Here is a 21,505-nt window from a genome sequence, read left to right as displayed (position 1 = left end):
GGCAGAAACTGTCACAACGAACCCAACAAATGCGGCAGTTGTGATAACTTTTCTTATTACCGTGACCTATGCCCTGATACATTGACCTACGCCCTGATACCTTGACCTATGCCCTTGTACCTTGAACTATGCCTTCATACCTTGACCTATGCCCTCATACATTGACCTTTGCCCTCATACCTTGACCCCTACTAAGATACCTCAGCTTCACCCATCATGCCGTTTCATATTAAACAACGATTCAGCATGTGTATATGTTCAGCTGAAAGGTGGTAGCTTGGTCATTAATATTCAAAAATATAATTACCACATAATGGATTTCCGATTTATGAAATGAACGCTCTGTAGCTCAAAATCGGAACCGACGCGCACCTGTCATTGACTGAGTGAATGTGTGCCTCATTGCCATGTTCGTATAGGGTGGGGTGGTGGTTAGTGAAAGCTTAACAATGTATCATGGCCCTTACTTCCTTATGTTGATCAGTTGTTGCCTACAAGTTGTGTATGGTTACAACAGGGCATTGTTCCGTGTTCCAATCAGAACTAACTCAATATGTATGTATGTATATAAAATAAATATATCCTTGGAAGTAACCGATCCTGAATGTGGTTCCAACGGAAGACACAGCTCTGAAAGGCAGTGAAAATATATTCAAACACAGCGTGTCTGCTTCATGCTGAAAGAAGACCCAAGGCGATTCTTACCTGTTCAGTGAAACCCACGATTTGGTGATGACAAACTACAGATAATACTTGGGAGTCAAACCCAAGGCCAGCGGTTCCTGGTAGGGCTAAGGAACGCAACTCTACAAAGGGGATAGCGGCATTTTCCACCACTGTGCTATCTAACATGATCTGACGTTATAGCTTTGTTTGTTTATTTGTTGTTAAACGCCGCACTCAAACAATATACCAGCTATATGACGGCAGTCTGTAAATAATAATCTGGACCAGACTATCCAGTGATTGATTTCATGAGCATCGATCCACGCAAATGGCATAGGATGACATGCATCAACAAAGTCAGCGACCCTGACCATCTGATCCCGTTAGTAGCCTCTTATTACAGCAAGCATGGTTGCTGAAGACCTATTCTAACCCGGATCTTCACAGTTCCACCCAATTGGGATTCGATGACTTGACACCCGATCCCGTTATTGCAGCTGATCATTTCTAAAAGATGTTTCTTTTTCTCCTTAGAGTGAGTGAGCGAGTATGTTTTGTACGCCACCTTTAGCAATATGGGCCCAGAAATGGGCTTCATGCATTATACCAATGTGAGGAATCGAACCCGGGTCCTCGGCTTGAGGAGCGAACGTTCTAACCACTTGCCTACCCCGTCGCCCCTTCTCCTTTGAAACTGAACAATATATATCTGAATATCAAGGAAACTGTTAGTGTACAGGTTTGAAACGAAAGTTTATAGAGGAATCATGAATAGATGTCGAAGCGGACATGTTCTATCATCTTTGGCGTGACGAGCGAACGCTTTTACCACTAGGCTACACAACCGGGCCCAGTCGACAAGTGAACCGTAAAGGCGGGAGATCCTCGCGTCGAACACGAGTTTCTAATAACGCTCTAACACAACGCTTGTCTTCAAACAGGCTGCTTGTGAACGTGGACTTTTCAATACCAAAGAGTGTCGAGCTATGATGCAAATTACAGACTTCAAGATACTACCTTTATTCTATCAACTTTCGAGATATGAGCCTCATACTAGTGAGTATGGTTTTACTCCGCTCTTAGCAATATTCCAGAAATATCACGGCGCCGGACACCAGAAATGGGCTTCACACAATGTACCCATGTCGGGAATCGAACCCGGGTCCGGCGTGACGAGCGAACGCTTTAACCACTAGGCCACCCGACCGCCCAGTTATATCACGTGGTGTCAGCTTCCGGGAAAGCCCGGAGTGAAGCAGGTGTTTCCGTGAACCACTGTAGTAAGATCCGCGATCACGACAAGGCGCTGTAATACATAGACAACTAATTAAGACGAGTCAGGGATTCGAACCCGAGATCATTGGTTTTCAGCAAGCCTAGGGGGCAGAACTCGGCGCACAACGTCTTTTTGTTGTTGTTGTTGTTTGTTTATTCGCTGTTTAACGCAGCATCAATATTCCAACTATATGCGGTCTGTAAATAATCGTGTATGGACCAGACTATCCGGTGATTGACATCATCAGCATCCATCCACGCAATTGGGATACGATGACATGCATCAACCAAGTCAGCGAGCCTAACGACCCGATCTCGTTAGTCGCCAAGCATAGTTGCCTCTTACGGCAAGCATGGGTTGCTGAAGACTTATTCTACCCCGGCGTTTCACGGATAGAGTGAGGGAAGTTGGGAGATGGGCGTTACACCATAGCACCCTCCTACTGTTTTCACTACAGGCTTTAAACCATGTACGTCGGTACGGGTGGCCCAGTTGTCTAAGGCGCCGCGATTCCCTGTGCAGAGTTGCGTCCCTTGGGCACGCCAGAAACCTATGATTGTGGGTTCGAATGCCGGTTCGCCCCGATTATGTTTCTAGGTTTGTCAGCACCATATCTGTGCTCGTGGGTTTCACCGAAGTGGTAAACGTCCGAGACCTGCATCACTTCGGGCTTTCCTCCCACATTAAGCTGACACGTCGTGTTATAACTGGAATACTGTTAAAAGCGGCGTTAAACCCGACACACTCACGCATTCACACAACCCATGTACCTGTGTGTAGAATCGAACAGGGCCATGGCGTGACAAGCACAGTCGCCTGTTACGACAGCATGGGTTGCTGAAGACTTATTCTACCCCGGATCTTCACGGGTCACAAGCATGGGTTGCTGAAGACCTATTCTACCCCAGATCTTCACGGGTCACAAGCATGGGTTGCTGAAGACCTATTCTACCCCGGATCTTCGCGGGGTACAGAGCGTGTGTCCGTCAGCTGAAATGCCCTAGGTTACCAGTGCCACTAAGATTAAATATCGTCACTTGTTGTGAACCATTTAAATAGCACTCATCTATCATAATCTCATGAGTGGGGTTAGAATTGGTTGATGGCGTGCCATCGTGCCCCCGGGGCGGGAACGTTGCTCGTGACGTCACTCATTGGTCCAGACTCGATTATGTACAGGCTGCCGACACCTAACAGGAATATTGCACCGCTTACCAAACAAACGTTATTCTATGTTCTGTGTATATCATTCATTAATATCCCCGTGGGGATTCTGGGTAAGACCAGATCCCCTACACCCTCTGCTGATCGGAGGAGGCGACTAAATGGATTAGGTTGTTAACCCTCTGGATGCCGAGGGTGTTTTCTGACGCACATTTTCTTTAGATCGGAAAAGTGAGGGTTGTAGAGGAGGGACATATGTCCCTGTGGCATCCAGGGGGTTAAGCTCTGGGACTTTGATGATTGCGTGTTATCGCCATGATATCAATCACTGGGTTGTCTGGTCCAGACTCAATTGTTTACAGGCACCGTCACACAGCTGGAGTACTGCGGAGTGCAGCGTTAACCAAACAAACAAACAAACAAATAAAAAACAGACAGACAGACAGACAGACATACACTTAAGGGGAAGTCGGCCGGCAGCTCGGACGACAGGTCCATACTTCTCATTTTACGGCCGCTTCAGTTCGCGGTGTATGCGAGACCGATATGACATATTCAATGAACCAAACATTAAACCAGTTTTGAATTGGGTTGGGAATGCATTTACAACATACTTATGTTTTATAAAAAATTGTCATTCAAACGTATCTGAAACATATCTCTAGGCAGTAATCCTTTTGCTCTTCATTGCGATAAAATCCACAACTGATGCCAACAAAAATACGAAGCTACACACACATCCCTCCCTGTACACACCCAGGAAAAAAACTTAATAAAAACGATGTAATGAATGGAAATCCCAGTGTATCTGGCAACGCTTGTTCTCGCCTTTTACGCAACGCATGAAGAGACGCATAAAACTACGCAGCGCTAAGACTGTTGTTGGCTCAGGGCCAAGTTTTCTTGTTGACGTGGCTGATCTGAAGCAACACCCACTCACTCACTTACTCATCAACCGGTTAAACCTGCTGCTGCGGCGTAATGCTATATTCACTCTCTCACTCATTAATATGACACTTATACCGCGAGTATCTCTAATCTAGCTGAATCCACGTAAAACCCTTTCAGGCTCATCCGTACAAACACGGGAGGCGGTACTACATCTCCCGCAACACAATCTCATTAAAATCAGATCACAATACTCGTTACCGCTAAACACACCATTAAAGGTCACGCCAGAACGACCTTTCGCGATCTTTGACCGACCAATGAAATGAGTAACAAGTCAACAGTAGCCAATCAGAAAGCAGCTTTCTCAAGCTATACGGCAGTCGTTTTCCAGACTACACTTTGAAAGATATTTTGTAAACCTTTGACAATTTTAACACTGAACTAAAGAATATTGTGGAATGTCTTATAGAGGGCCTTGATTGTATGGTAGTACTCCCACAGGCAATGCAAAGTCTCTTCATTTCCAAATGTTTATCCTGTTGATAAGATGATGATATTGGCTGATTCAATCGCACAGCCCGTAACTGTTGTTCGGAATACCCAGTGTAAACCTTTCCCGAGGTTGTTTGATAAACATATTCCGACTGTCACTTTCCTGATCTGGTAAGCGGCGCTCTTATTGGTTGGATAGAACGTCGTTCTGGGATGTCCTCAGATCTTTGTTTAGCGGCAGGGAGAACGAAGACCTGATTTTTTATTAGATTACCCACCACAAAGTCGGTTGAAGGGCCAGTGTGGCTGACTGGTCCGAGTTTTGTTTTGTTTGTTTTGTTGTTTTACGCCGCAATAATATTCAAGCTATATGAAGGTGGTCTATAAAATAATCGAGCCTGGATCAGACAATCCAGTGATTGATTTCATGAGCATCGATTCACGCAATTGGGATACGATAACATGTGTCAACCAAGTCAGCGATCATGACCACCCGATCCCGTTAGTCGCCTTTTACGACAAGCATAGTCGCGTCTTACGACAAGCATGGGTTGCTGAAGACCTATTCTACCCCGCATCTTCACGGGAGGACTGATCCCCGTGATCCTGGCACAGTCAGGCTGTTAGGCTCATCAGCTCAGGTCCCTTGAACCCTCTACACGCAGCCCAGACAGCGAATGGGACTTCTCCCGGGAAGCACTGCCTAGTCAAACCCGCCCAGTTTTTCGGAGAATGTGAAGATTCCCCGATCCTGCAGCCTTCTACATTACCCAGATTGTCAGAAGGGCTGTATTCCTGGCAACACTCCCGGGTACTCTCCCAATGTCAGTCAACAGATTGGGAGGTACCAAACCTAAGGCACCAAGAACAATGGGGAGTCGGACAACTTGATACTTGGGATAAGGTCCGCATATTTGCCTTTTTTATCCTGAATCTTGTCAATCACATTAGTGTTAAAAGGGACGGGAAATTCAAAGATATAATGATTTTATTGGATTTATCAAAAACGACAAGATCAGGTTTATTGGCCTGGATCGGTCTGAGGCTGTATACGGGCCTATTCCAAAGAAATTTGCATTGATCATTTTCCATGACGCCCTCGACATTTTCTGGGTCCAACCATGGATGGACCTCTGTGTCAAAACCACAAGCATTGGGAAGAGTCATTCAATCAATTCAATGTCGCTTAAGATACCGTGTTTGGGCCAAAGCTGGGCATCCACTGACAATGCGTCTCATTAAATCATGGCATAATCTACATGTCATATTTACATTTTATTGCAAAATCACACATTTTACGGTTTCGAGGGGGAAGTGACTGGGACGGAGCAGCAAACTGAAAGCCATCTGTTTAACTTTTAAGGCCAGCCGATTTCATCCGACATTAGTATTATTATTATTAGTATTAGTATGATTATGATTGTTATTATTATTGTTATTCTGATGATAAAACAGCCTATTTATACTGCTACAACAGCAAACACTCTCTAACTCAGTAATTCACTTATGAACGTCATTACCGTCACTGCGAATAGCTGTAACCCGCCAAGCGGCGTAAAACAGCATCCATTCACTTACTCACACCAGTTAACGTACATGATCTAACAGAAACCACAGGTATACCCGTTCATCTTCCGAACACTCACGGAAGAAACCGGAAAAGCCCGAAGTGCCGACACGTACAGGTTTCACGGCCTGAAACCGAAAGGAGTTGCACGCGGTATCTTTTCCGCCTACACACATACATCATCCCGAACAAGGTTATCAGCCGGAAGGTCGGGGTAACCTTAATGAATGTTATCAGCTAAAACCTAACTTAATCTTCAAGGAGGTAATGCATCACAAAAATAGATCTACACCCGGCTTGACAATGACAAGCTGTGTCAGAGGTCAAAGGTCACAGGTCATGTCATGACAAACTACTACTGCCACTAAGTAAACATAAAGTCACGCTCGACGTATCTCGTTTCTTCCTCGTGTGTAGGTCTCGTTGTCAGCGAGACTATCGTGTTAAGGAAGGAGTCCCAATATACAACTTGGTCATCTGCAGTATTATCCGGGATTCGTCGACCTAACATGCCCACAGCATGATACGCGGTAAGTCTTGTAAACTGTGTCTACAGTGGCTGATGTGTTATAGCGGGGAGCTCTGTTAACATCACATTATGTAGAAAACAGACTGTGTAATATTCGATAATAACTACCTGGTAAGACGGCATTTTTCACAGGTAGTCAACCATCACCTTCAGGCGACTTGGTTCATTTCTCGTGAGTATTTATTCAGATGTGTATTGTGTGTGTTCTCCACGTGCGTGCGTGTATATCATTCAGTTTATGTCTATACCATTCAGTTATTGTGGATATCATTCAGTTTATGTGGATATCATTCGAGTTATGTGGATATCTTTTCGTTTATGTGGATATCGTTCAGTTTATGTTGATATCACTCGGGTTATTTGGATGTTATTCGGTTTTTGTGGATATCATTACCTTTATTTATATATCATTCAGTTAATGTTTACCCGTAATTCTCCAACGAGGCTTTGTTTACTGTTCTGTGATAAATATGCCCTATTCGTCAAAAGTGGCACAATTTCCAATGCAGAGATGCCCCCCTTGGTATTGGGTTCGAATGGAAGATTTGCACTGACGATGGCCCTTGGTTTGTCTGCACCACACCGACGCTCAGTTGTTGAAACCTTTACCATTCCGGACACGATGCGCATCATTCCACCTGAGTTGGGAATCACTTACCACCACCACCACAATCACCCCACCCCAACCCACAGCACCCCACCCCAACCCCGCGCTCTCCCCCCACTCTCGGTAAACTCACTCAAGCCGTTCCCACACTACATATTCAAGCCTTCGGTGATGCAGCAGATATGGACATAAATACGTTCACTCGATGAATATATGGCAATTAATACAATCACTTCCGCTCATAGTCTCGCGACGCTGACTGAATCCTGTCACATCATTTCCCCTGCTACACCTCTAAACTGGCTGCCGTTTCCGTGGTCTAGTGGTAGAGCACCCGCCTGGAGAGCGGAAGGTCCGGGGTTCGATCCCCGACCGCGTCATACCAAAAGACGTTAAAATATGGTACTTGTTGTCACCCTGACTGGCGCTGGCTCGGCTCGGAGTCAGTATACTGTGTCTGAGTGGGGTATTCATGTTAAACTCCTGCATGATATCTCACTATAGAATCGGCATTAGTCCGACTTGTACACACACACACACATACACATACACATACACACACGTGCACGTCGCTATATAAGTGCAATAATCTTGGCCGCGACGTTAAACCCCGTATCAACTCACCTAACTCTAATCTGGCAACTAGTGTAGGATTAAAGTCTCTCTTTTAGTGTGATGGTTACCGTGTATACTCCCGTTGCTACAATGCGTTCATGTGACCTATATATACATATCAATCAATACTCCGCCAGTGCGACATGCGTCTGTACGCGAACGTCTCCCCTACTTATGTAACAATAGACGGCCTAGTGGTTTTGTGGAGACCATGAACCCTGTTGCTTGTCGCCAAATGGCTTAGATATTGCCCATGCCACGTAAAAGACATTTAACACTTGTTTTCGTCCATGAATTAGTTTTTCACTTACATAACGACGTGACGGCCTTATGTGGAAAGAGGGGGCGGGGTGACGCAGATATTTCATAGCTGACCCCGCAGTAAACCCCACGACAATGGGACCAGCAAACAAGGAAGGGGCATCAAGGCGGGTGGGTTTGGAGTGAGTGAGTGAGTGAGTGAGCGTGTGTGTGTCACAACAGGCTTCAAACGTGTACCTGTGTGTAGAATCGATCTAGGGTCGTGTGCGTGACGAGCGGCTGCTTTTACCACTAGACTACTGTAGGCATCGAACCTGGTGTTGGAACACGCCTGTCAACCACTGCGCCACCCTACCGTCCTTGAAGAAACCGCAGGTGGAGTCCGACACCAATAACTCCAGTTGTATTTCTCGACACTACCAATGAGCGTAAGCGTGTTGACATTACACTCAAAATGGTAAACACTTCATTGGTAAGATTTTGAGACGGCCCCCACTTACTGGTGTATATTATCTCTGGTGTATATTGTTTTACGAAATATAATCATAAAAAAGGCCCAGTTAGGAGTCCGGGTTTGAATTTGTCACCAGCAACCCATGCTGGTTGTATTGCTTGTTTGTTTGTTGTTTAACGCCGCACTCAGCAATATTCAAGCTATATGACGGCGGTCTGTAAATAATCGAGTCTGGACCAGACAATCCAGTGATTGACAACATGAGCATCGATCAATGCAATTGGGTTCGATGACATGCATCCACCAAGTCAGCGAGACTGACCACCCGATCCCGTTAGTCGCCTCTTACGACAAGCATAGTCGCCTATTACGGCAAGCATGGGTTGCTGAAGACCTATTCTAACCCGGATCTTCACGGGACCCATGCTGGTTGTAAGAGGCCACTTAATGGATCGGGTGGTCGGGTTCGATGACTTGGTTTATTTGCGTGTCATCGTACCCAGACGGCTTGGATTGTGGCTCAGAACATCAGTCACTGGTCTGGTCCCGATTCGATCTATTTACCGCCATCATAAAGCTGGCATAGTACTGGAATAATGCGGCGTTAAACAACAACAAAAATGTAACGACGAATAAGTCGCTCTTACGGCAAGAATAACGTACACGGAGCCGATTCTGACCCCCTGTCGGGGATTCAATGTACGAAGAGTATTTGCAGGCGTATTATTAGTTTCACGAAAATATAAATTAGCCCGCAAATATCACTGAATCACAGTTATTTTCGTAAAGGAAATATGCCTTCGATGATGACTGAAGAGTCGTGACTTGACAATGCGTGCAACGACCCGTGCTGTCGAAATGCGATGACGCACTGAGGAGAGTGGAGCTTTCTTTCAGCGCTTGTCCACCCAAGCTCTACTGACGCTAAGTAGCTATCTGATTTAGATGAAGTTATTTCTGGTCCACGACATTCCGAACTGTGGGAAAGCCCGGATGTTGCACACAACTTGCACACAACTAAGGGACGCAACTCAGCACAGCGAAATGCGGCGCCTTAGACTCTGGCCAACCCGTGCCCCCTATCTATATGTAGACAGCAGATTGGCATAGGATCCCATCACCAGTTCGTCGTGTAATGCAGTAAACTACGTTTATAACGAACACGCTTATTACGAACTAAATTTTAGTCCCGGCCATTTGTTGTATATATGCTGTATAGGTGCTTATAACGAACTACGGTTATTACGAACTAAAAGTAGTGGTCTCTTTGTGTTCGTTATAACCGTAGTTTACTGTAGTTTTTGTTATATGCTACGACTAGGGGCTATGGATCGACCCGCTAAAAAATTCTGCGAATGTGCGCTGAAGGATTTACACCACACTTCTCCCTCTCCGATTCATAAAATCATGAAACATTTATATGTATAATATATGCTGATCACTTCTTAAATCACTTACCTTCAGATACCAAAATGTTCGTCCAAGGCCCCGTACCACGAAGCGTCTTAGAGCTAAGACGATCGTAACTCCCATACCATAACACTGCCTGACGCAGTCGTAGCGCTAAGATCGCTTTGTAAACGGGGCCCATGCAGATCGAAAACAAAACTCGATACGTACGGACTTTGAAAACAATACACCTCCCCACCCACCCCAACTACAACCTCTTACAGCTGTGTCTTCTCGTTCCAAGGGGGTGGGGTTGCCTAGTGGTTCAGGCGTTCGCTAGGCACTCCGAAGACCCGGGTTCGATTCCCTACATGGGTACAATGTGTGAAGCCCATTTCTGGTGTCCCCCGTCGTGATATTGCTGGAATATTGCTAAAGGCGGCGTAAAACCATACTCACTCACTTACTTCTCCTTCCAGATTATGACTGCAGCGAATATCCTAGCGAGTCTCAAGGAAGCACTCTTGGAGTGCCCGATATGTCTCGACCATTACGACGAGAGTGTCCGTATTCCACGTCGTCTGCCGTGCTGCTCACAGACGTTGTGTCAGCCGTGCCTGAAGACGTACAGCAGAGACATTCCGAAAATAACATGCCCCATGTGTCGCCAGGACTGTGACCTTCCCGGAGGGGTCACGTCCCTCCCGAAAGAGCAGCTGATCCTGCGGTTCTTGGAGCATCTGAAGACATCACTGAGCAGCCCTGTCCCTTTCTGCTCGCGTTGCGAGGAACCCACCCCTGCCTCCGCCAAATGTGACACGTGCGTCGCCTTTCTGTGTACTGGGTGTCTGTTTGCTCATTTAGCAAATCGGGGGACCAAACGACACGTCACTGTCACGTTTGAGCAGGCGAGATCGGACCAGATAGTCAGAAGAAGCACCATTCGTCAAGGTCGCTCGGAACAAGGCCAAAATGGCGGACATGTTGTTTCCAGGAAGATTACTGAACTGGGGAAAAGGATGGAGGAATTATCCAGTATTAGGGACAAGATTGTCCACTCCAAGACGGCGGTCGTGGACGACATTAACCATGTGTTTGATGACCTTGTGGAAAAACTGCAACAACGCAGGGGGAAGCTTCTGTCACAAGTGGAGTCAAAGGTCGAGAGGGAGGTCAAGATCATCACAAGGGCAATCGAATCACACAAGGTCACACAGTTGAAATTAATCGAAGCGTCTAAGAGTCCACAGAAATCGTTGAGGTCAATTCTTGAGGAGAAGCCACAGGATGTAAAGTTCGTCAGACGGGGCGTCAGTTTTGTTCCAGCCAATATTCAAAATTTGGCCTCTACTATTATGACCGGTGCTGGACTGGTCAGGACAGTCACCTTTACTCCCATGGAAAGACCGAGAGGGATGGACGAGGAGAGTCACTGCAACTCTATCAACCTGGAGCCTTCAGAGACCCAACAAGGTAATGTCAAGAGTTGGGGTTTCAAACAGAATTAGAGGTATCAAATTGAACCTACCTGGGGCCTTCAGAAACCCAACAGGGTAATGTAAAGAGTTGGAGGTTTCAAACAGAATTAGAGGTATCAAATTGAACCTACCTGCGGCCTTCAGAGACCAAACAAGGTAATGTCAAGAGTTGGAGGTTTCAAACACAATTAGAGGTATTAAATTGAACCTACCTAGGGCTTTCAGAGACCAAACAAGGTAATGTCAAACGTTGGAGGTTTCAAACACAATTAGAGGTATCAAATTGAACCCTCCTGGGGCCTTCAGAGACCCAACAAGGTAATGTCAAACGTTGGAGGTTTCAAACAGAATTAGAGGTATCAAATTGAACCTACCTAGGGCTTTCAGAGACCCAACAAGGTAATGTCAAACGTTGGAGGTTTCAAACAGAATTAGAGGTATCAAATTGAACCCTCCTGGGGCCTTCAGAGACCCAACAACGTAATGTCAAACGTTGGAGGTTTCAAACAGAATTAGAGGTATCAAATTGAACCTACCTGGGTCTTTAGGAGACTCAACAAGGTAATGTCAAACGTTGGAGGTTTCAAACAGAATTAGAGGTATCAAATTGAACCTATCTGGAGACGCTGAATGTCCTAGCAAAGTATTATCATGTAAGCATGGGTATGTGTTCCAATCATACACTACTCAACTTTTGATAGGGATTGGGGAGAATGTGGGTGAGTGCTGGTGTGCGCTTGCATTTTATCCTGCAGCATGTCACGTGAACAATTTGGTTTTTTCTTCAGCCTAAGCTCAGGTCAAATGATATTTTCCTGCTTTTCCCCTAACTTTTGGAAAATTCACTTTTGTGATGATGACGTATTTTATTTCAGCCGCTGAGGTCAAGGTCCACGTGGTGTCAGCACGTGGTTCGCAGGAGGAATGTCACACAGGTAATTCACACACTTGTGTCGTGTCACGTGTGTCTCTATGATGTTTACGGGGAGAGACCCTCAGCTGCCCATGCTTGTCGTAACACGGGACCGGGTGGTCAGGCACACTGACTCGGTTCATGCATGTCATCGTATCTCAATTGCGTGGATCGATGCTCATGATGTCAATCACTGGATTGTTTGGTCCAGACTCGATTATTTACAGACTGCCGTCATATAGCTGGAATATTGTTGAGTGCGGCGTATAAAAAAATAAAATAAAAAAATAACTTATTAGTCGTCTCTGGGGATCCAGGTCGTCACGGGGTCGTCACGGGGTCGTCACGGGGTTGAGAGTAGTAGAATCACGTACATGAAAACCATCTGATGATCCAGCTGAAGTAAGTGTGTCCATCGATTAAGTGTGAGTGAGTGTGTTTCAGCAATATTCCAGCAATATCACGGCGGGGGACAGCAGAAATGGGCTTCACCTATGGTACCCATGTCGAGAATCGACCCCGGGTCTTCGGCGTGACGAGCGAACGCTTTTACCACTGGGCTACCAGTCCGCCCCCATTCGATTAAGAAGAGAAATGTTCTATCTATAGCTAGTGCCACGACGCAAATAGTTTTTTGACATAGGTCTGATTGTTAACGCCGTCACGACTTCACAAAGCACGACGACAAAGGAACGACTGACAGTATGTTGTCGGGAAGACGGGATCGCGTTACAGTGACGATGAGGGTGTATCACTGTATGGTCAAGTGAAAGGGAAATGCATGCGTTGTCATATCGTTCAAAGTGTCTTTTCATCTTTTGGGTAAACGTGACGCGCTGTTACATTTAATTTACACTTGCGCTTTGAATCACGGTTTGAATAATGACACACACACACACACTCACATACACACACACTCACACACTCACACACACACTTCGCTATATAAGTGCACTAACCTTGGACGCAGCGTTAAACCCCATTTCTCCTCACCTTGCAAAACTTAACTTAGGCGTCGCGCACAAAGCATGTTGTTTGTTTGTATGTTTGTTGCTTAACGCTGCACTCAACAATATTTCAGCTATATGACGGCGGTCTGTAAATAATCGAGTCTGGACCAGACAATCCAGTGATTGATAACATGAGCATCGATCCACACAAATGGGACATGATGACATGCATCAACCAAGTCAGCGAGCCTGACCACCTGATCCCGTTAGTCGCCTCTTACGACAAGCATAGTCGCCTTTTACGACAAGCATGGGTTGCTGAAGACCCCGGATCTTCATGGGTCACACAGCATGTGGGCGTACTTCATTAAGACAGTGTTTTCAGGCGTTTTTCAAAACTATTTCTGCATTTTCTTTGACTTGTGTGCCGTGGTGATAACTTCCGTCAGGGTGTTTTTGTCGTCATTAGTGCCAACAGCAACCACGGACCAACCATGCATCTCAACCTGAAATACAAGGCTGTTATGTTGTTTTAGGGCGCATCAGCCTGTAACTCCTACAGTTTCAATCTCCCTGATATTTCGCGAGACATTTTTAATTTCCTCATATACGCCCTTTATTTTGATGCCATGACCTTGTATGTAACCTGGACTACTCTTTGTTCAGGTTCTCAGTGGGATCAAGTAGTAGTTCTACAGAAGGACAAAGACGTGAAGCATATATTATGTAAGTATAAGGTATTAGTGAAATAAAAGCTAAACTGACATTTTAGGTGGGGATACTTGTGTGTGAAACGGGTACGAAATCGGAAACTGCTTATGTCATCCATAGCGCTTCAATGAAATTGCACCTCAACGTTTTGTAGACCATTGTGAGGTCATCGGTTACCATGACGTCACAATCCAGTGATATCACACATGTTTCTATCACTGAGGCTGATAACCTATTTTACACTCAAGAAACTTACAAACTGAAAGTTGGGAAGAAATATTTTGGCTGATTAATAGACTTTTGATATAAAATCTATTAACACTCGTCGATAAATATTGAAAGGTCCTCGGCAGCCCCGAAGTTTTAAATTTTTATCGACTCGGTGATATATTTGATATCAAAAGACACTCCGGTGGAGTTTTCTATATAAGGCCTCCCACTCAGTAGTGACCTGGCTTTTTGAGTGAATGTTGGTTACTACGGCACTCGCCAATATTCCACAAAATTGCAAATAATCAAGTCTGTACCCCCGTGATTGACATCGTGATGATCGATCTACGCATTTAGGATATGGCATGCATCAACCAGGTCAACGAGCCTGACCACCCGATGCCGTTAGTGGCCTCTTCCGACAAGCATGGGATGCTGAAGACCAACTGTAACCTGGATCTTCACGGGTTCCAGTCTTCTCATGTATGCTTGACCAAAATACTTGCTGAGCCGTATATGGAATATGACCTTTATCCTTGCAGGTCCATATATGGAATATGACCTTCATACTTGCAGGTCCTTATGTGGAATATGATCGTTATCCTTGCAGGTCCTTATATCGAATATGGCCTTTATACTTGCAGGTCCATATATGGAATATGTTCTTTACACTTGCAGGTCCATATATGGAGTATGACCTTAAAACTTGCCAGTGCATATATGGAATATGACCTTTAGAATAGGTCTTCAGCAACCCATGCTTGCGGGAAAAAAGCGACTATGCTTGTCGTAAGAGGCGACTAACGGGATCGGGTGGTCAGGCTCACTGACTTGGTTAATGCATGTCATCGAATCCCAACTGCGTGGATCGATACTCATGATATGAATCACTGGATTGTCTGGTCCAGACTCGATTATTTACAGACCGCCCTCATATAGCTGGAATATTGCTGTTGCTGCGTAAAACATCAAACAAACTTGCCGGTTCATATATGGAATATGGTCTTTATACTTGTAGGTCCATACATGGAATATGACTTCAGCACGGCAAGTGACGACATCATTGCGACATCCGGCTCTACTGTGTCGAACGCCATACCCTCAAACCCAATCTCAAACACTGGCTGTCGAATCCGAGCGCAGAGACATGTTCTTCTGACCCCTAGTCTCGATCTACAAGCAGTTCATCGGATAATGTTTCAGATGAAGGTTACATTCAAACTAAAACAACCCATACCCGACAGAAAGAATATATTCCAGATCAGCTTCGTGAGCAACCCTATGGACGTCGCGTGGAGCCAAACAGCGGAACTAAACCTTGAACTCCGCACGTGCAACCAGCACAAGAATCATGGGAATCGCGTGTGTCTCTTTGTGATGTATGATGGGAAAGATGTGTTCTGTTGCGCTATTGGTCATAATCAAGCTGGCGTGTCGTGTGACCTTCACCTTGGGTTCTTGTTTGACAGGGCCACGAGACAGATAGACATTCTGGATGTGAGTGGTGGGCTGTTAGCCAGTGTGTCTAACGTGGTCTTTGAACGAGCACTGTGGCCTATATTATATCTCGGCCGGCCGGAATGGACAAGTATCAATTCGGAAATTATTTCTGGGAACAAAGTTCAAGTTTCACAAGCGTTAAGCGACACTCTGACTACTGCCTTGTTTCCCCAAGCGAGCATGATGTCGGCTGTTTAATGACATGCAGGTATCTCAACGACTTATGACGCTTGCATCGTCATTTAACACACTGCAGCATTTTCAAGGTCATCTCGCACATGTGTTAAAAAGAGGTCTAAAGGATATTATCACATAGGCTCAGATCACCGTGATTGCCGGTTTATGACAATCAAACAGACGAAACTATCACATCTGCATCCGACAGACGTTAAGGGACACAACTCTACCCGGTAAATATCAGTCGTGACCAACTTGTCCCATTCCGGGACCAGCCGAATGGAGATGAGAAGCTAAGGGACACAACACTACCTTGAGTATTGGTTAGACTGGTATCCTGCTCTTCACCTCAGCTAGCGGCTGCAAACAGAGGCAGGGGACCAGTCTAGATTATGGGGCAGAAGCTAAGGGACTCATCTCTACCTTGAGTATTGGTTAGACTGGTATCCTGCTCTTCACCTCAGCTAGCGGCTGCCAACAAGAGGCAGGGGACCAGTCTAGATTATAGGGCAGAAGCTAAGGACGAAACTTAATGATACTACAGGGTCGACGTGGCCACGATAAATATACTAGAGACGGATAAAAATTTCAAGATGGCTCAGTGAACATGATCCTGTTTCACAAAGCGATCGTAAGTCGATTTTACGTCTGAGTTACGACAGTCGTAGCTGCGATCGCTTTTGACTGGGATCGAGGGCAGTAGGCATAGTTTACATAAGGTATGTCTCGTGTAAACCTGTCGTCGTTACAAGAGATGTGAACGGGTTTTTTGAGTGTTTTAGGAAACGATTTTCACAATTGTATATAGCATTCGTCTAAAATAATAAAACATTTTATAGATTGCCGTGCGTGTTTGAAGAAAAACATCGTTTCACTGAAACATACGGTGTTCTACGGAGGACATTGGGGTATTCACCCTGCCAGGCGGATCAAGATGAGGTTTGATTGCGAATGGGTCCAGGGTAGAATGGATATAGAAATAATAAGATACTTGGTAATAGCAGATGACTCGAGTGAGGCTGTGGGTGGGGGGAAGCTGTGGACGAGGGATGGCGGAAGTCGTCTGCCCCACGGCCCAGACGCACACTACAAATTGCGATAATATACTCTGCAAAAAAAGAACAACGCAAAAGTGATTTCAGATGTATACTTTTTATATCATATAAAGAATCAACAGATGGTAATTGATTGTTTAAAACTGGCACACATCATTGCCATTGACCCAGGTTCCATATGGCACACATGGAACAGTACATTTTCAAGGTGAAGGTCATCTGTTCTCAATATCTTTTATGGCCACCGTTATCTCATCCGTGCAACGCTGTGCCGTTACATTTCCAAGAACTTGCACCAAGTCTGTTCTACCAGTGTGGGAGATGGCTGCCCACATCATCACACTACCAACCCGCGACGCCTGTAAACACGACGTCTAGTAGTGATACGGTTCTAGTCCTGCAATGGTGATTGGTGCTACGTAGAAATACATGGCTACAGCTGAAGATGACTCCCCTGTTTGCAGTCGGCCGATGGCGTTGTTGCGCCAGGCTTCCGTCATCTTCCCGTGGCAAGAGAGTTAACTGACTTTAAAAGTCCAGTTTCCACCCTTGCCGATCTTGGCTGGAATTCCTGGGTGCCACCATTGGCTATTACGAGATATTTCCTTTCTATGCCTCTCCTATTGACCAATCAGATTCAACCTCGCGTATCACTTGCATTTGCTTCAAACAAAACGGTGGCGCCCAGTCAAGACGATCTGATCGATAATCAAGATCCATATTGTGATAAAACTAGTCTTACATCGCGAAGTGCATCAACTCACGTGAGCAACTTGATTAAAAACATGAAATGGTTTAGGAAATATCTGTTGACAACGAGCAAGCGGTGCACATGCTTTGCAAATCCTGCAGTTGACCGAAATCTGCATGACACTTTACGTACCGGATTTCGATTTCCGTGCGCCATTTTGATTGGACTATGCAGATACTCGTTAGTCCAGCCAAAATGTAACTCCATAATACCAGCCTAGTTCGGCAAGGGTGGAAACTGGACTTTTATAGTCAGTTAACTCCCTTGCCCCGGGAAGATGGGCTTCCGTCAGTAGTGGCTTGTTTTCGCAACTCGCTTGCTGTAAGATTGTGATGGCATGCAAATGAAAACCCAACGTTATCATAACCAAAAAAGAGTTGCACGTGCATGTCATGTCTCTGTGTTTCGGCGCCGGGCTCTCACGTGGTTGTATGTTTGCGATTTTTCTATCTTTCTACCAAATGTCTGAAGTACCTGATTCTTTCTACACAAATCAATCCCAACCCATGCAGAGATGTCCAATTCGTCTTTGGTATTCATTTTGTGTAGTTGTCGGCAACACACTGTGTCAGATATTTACGATGTTACTAGTTTTGCGTTTCCTTTTTTGCAGAGTATATGATGCCTGTCTGAAATGTCTATCCGTATCTTAGCAAAGCAATGTATGAAGAAGAATTTTTATCACGAGAATTTTGAACTAACTGAGATGTGGAATCTCAGTTATTTAAGATTCACGCGATTCACCCTCGTCTAGTGTAGTGTATACATATGTCCGACGGGAACGTGGCAAATTGTCCAACAACAAGTTGGTCGTAGTGTTGTTGTTTTAATACAGCTGCTTAACAAGGACGTTTAGTCGTGTGCGTGACAACCGGATGCAGGACTTGATAAATTGCAATACAATTGCGCCTTTTAGGAAGCAGGATCAACAACCGATAAACAAGTCCGGAATCCCCTTTGTAAGGACAGTTTTGTTAGAAACCGCTACATAATTTACTGATAATGAATATTTCTGGGATGTTTTTTGTTGTGAAGAAGAAATTTCATAAAAATATCCCCCAAAATATTCATGATCCCCAACCATTTTTGTTAAGTATATGTTTACATGTACACATGTACTTTTTATGACATGACATGTCCCATCTCACTGAGGACCGCCTCCGTGGTCTAGTGGTAGAACGTCCGCCCAGGGAGCGGAAGGTCCGGGTTCGATCCCAAAATGCCTGGTGCTCGACATTACGGGGCTAAATACAAGGACTGGTTGACTCGGAGTCAGTATACTGTACCCATAGGCGGGTCGAGAGAAAGGATTTAGTTATTGGACCCCTTCCTTTCACAAATGCTGGATCCGCCCTTGGCGTCATAGTGGGGTATTCATGTTGAACTGCGGCGTGGTGTCTAAATTGGCTAGCACAATAAAATCGGCAATAGTCAGTTCTAATACAAGCAGCCACACACACGCGCACATACACACACACACACACACACACGTTCATGCAAGTCGCTATATAAGTGCAATAATCTTAGACGCGACGTTAAACCCCATTTCACCCCCCCCCCCCCCCCCCCCGCTCCTCCCCGCCTCACTGAGTTTGTTTAATGCACCCCGACAGGTAATTCAGTCATATCTAGGCGTGCCGGCATAACTGAGTAGGAAAGCTAGTTTAGTGACGTATGTCCCAACTCTTTACCACGGTGATGAAGGCCACGAGCGTGGGTATTGTGCAGAGATTCGTCATCAGGGCGAATCTAGGATACGAACCAACGAGCGTCCGAGTCTGACATGTTCAAGGACGTAACTCTGCATGCACAGCGTAGTGAAGCGCCTCCTTGTCATCTAATCCTTGCCACACACATCTTCCCAAGGCAAGGGAGTTAACTGACTATAAAAGTCCAGTTTCCACCCTTGCCGAACTAGGCTGGTATTATGGAGTTACATTTTGGCTGGACTAACGAGTCTATGCATAGTCCAGTCAAAATCGTGCAACGAAATCGAAATCCGGTTCGTAAACTGTCGTGTAGATTTCGGTCGATTGCAGGATTTGCAAAACATGTGCACCGCCAACTCGTTGTCAACAGATATTTTCCAAATCTTTTCATGTTTTTAATCAAGTTGCTCACGCATTGCGCGATGTAAGACCTGTTTTATCACAACATAGACCTTGATTATCGATCAGATCGTCTTGAACGGATGCTGCCATTTTGTTTGAAGCAAATGCAAGCAATACGAATGGTGGAATCTGATTGGTCTAAAGGAGAGGCTTAGAAGGGACATAACTCGTAATAGCCACTGGTGGCGCTACGATAGAGCCCAGGAATTCCAGCCTAGTTCGCCAAGGGTGGAAACTGGACTTTTAAAGTCAGTTAACTCTCTTGCCTCGGGAAGATGTGCCACACACGTTACATATCAGAGTCATTGTTCACAGCAGTACGGTCCGGGTCGCCCTTGACAATTAATCATTCAAACGTTATGTTCGAAAGATAAAAACCTTGAAAGTTTTACACCGCTTTCTACTTCTCACTTCCGACATTATTGTTTGTAGATGGAAACTCGAAAGCTCAACACTGTTTCCGAGTTCTTACTTCTGTCCGAGACCATATATTATATATGGTCGCTGCTTCCGGACGCCGATTTGCAATGATGAAGAGACCGAAAGCTCTACTAAATTCAATTCAATTCTTTATTGTATGAAAGGTCACAGGCCCATATACAACGGAGTTACATAACAAAATTTATAAGATACAAAGTCAAGGTCACAATTCACTTCGTAACAAAAACGCATGATGTATATGCAAAGCCAGTTGATGTTGTGTTAGAGGATCCTTGCAGGACAGTAATGAAGACAATGTTACAGCATTAAAATGAGATAAAGACCACTGCGGTAAGTACCTGTTTCTTAGATTTTCGTATATAGTGCAATTAACATAAAATGGTAGTCATCTTCGACAACGTCACAGAATGGGCATAACCATAGGGATTTCTCAATAGATGTAAATCTCCCTGTGTTAATTTTAAGATCTTTCAGGCCAAGTCTAAAACGAATAATGATGTTACGAAAATTCCTGTACCGTAAGTTTGATAAATATGATTCTGGTGCAAGCAATGACTTGAACTGGCGATAAGTATCATATCTCGAACTTTATCTGTAAATATCTGTATGCCATTTCTGATGAAACATATAAATGGCACGCATGCGAAAGTACTTAATGAAACATTTGCGTTACCAGTTGTCTGGGACAGCCAAATGAAACCAAAGTCATGTAAAAGCAATGAACGTATACAAGAAGCCCATGTGTTCTTTCCGAGACTATCGAGGTGTACAAGCATGTTGTAGGGTTTCTTAGGGAAAAGGTGTTCAGGCAAAATCATTATTTTACACCAATACTTCAAGCAACGAGTGTAAGATATAATGTACAATGGGAATCTCCCGCATTCTCCATAAATCATATTATTTGTTGTTGACATACCGACATTCAAAACCTTTTTACAAGCGAGGAGATGAACCTTTTCAATTGTAAAGAACCCCATATCTCAGACCCATATAGAAAAATAGGTTGTATTTGAGAATCAAATAATGTAAAATACATTTTCGGTGAAATAACTCCAAGCTTAGAGATAACTGAGTGGACTTGTAACAGAGGTTTCTTGCTCTGTTTGTGAGATTTATTACAGACTTATTCAGAATCAGTGTATGGGTAAACAATATGCCAAGGTATTTGTATTCATTCACAACATTGATACATTTACCTTTAAAGAAACATCTCTCTCTTGCGGCCACTCCACCACCTCTAAGAAATATAACAATATTTGTTTATCAAGATTAACACAATCGTACACCGATTTGCAAA

At 44.8% G+C, this 21,505-nt stretch overlaps 1 protein-coding gene across 1 annotated transcript; it reads left to right on the top strand.

Annotated features, from left to right (window-relative positions):
- Positions 1-6,501: 6,501 nt before the first annotated feature.
- Positions 6,502-16,630, top strand: LOC139455229 (uncharacterized). Its single transcript, XM_071236774.1, has 5 exons — positions 6,502-6,586; positions 10,391-11,384; positions 12,265-12,324; positions 13,919-13,978; positions 15,192-16,630. Exons 2-5 carry the CDS (start codon positions 10,394-10,396, stop codon positions 15,869-15,871), a joined length of 1,791 nt encoding a protein of 596 aa, XP_071092875.1. The 5' UTR covers positions 6,502-6,586; positions 10,391-10,393; the 3' UTR covers positions 15,872-16,630.
- The last annotated feature ends 4,875 nt before the right edge of the window (positions 16,631-21,505 follow it).

Source organism: Haliotis cracherodii, unplaced genomic scaffold, assembly GCF_022045235.1.
Source record: "Haliotis cracherodii isolate W230 unplaced genomic scaffold, xgHalCrac1.p SCAF_11, whole genome shotgun sequence".
NCBI classification, from domain to species: domain Eukaryota; kingdom Metazoa; phylum Mollusca; class Gastropoda; order Lepetellida; family Haliotidae; genus Haliotis; species Haliotis cracherodii.
The sequence above is the reverse complement of the archived record's forward strand: the minus strand, read 5'-3'. Positions and strand labels throughout refer to the sequence as shown.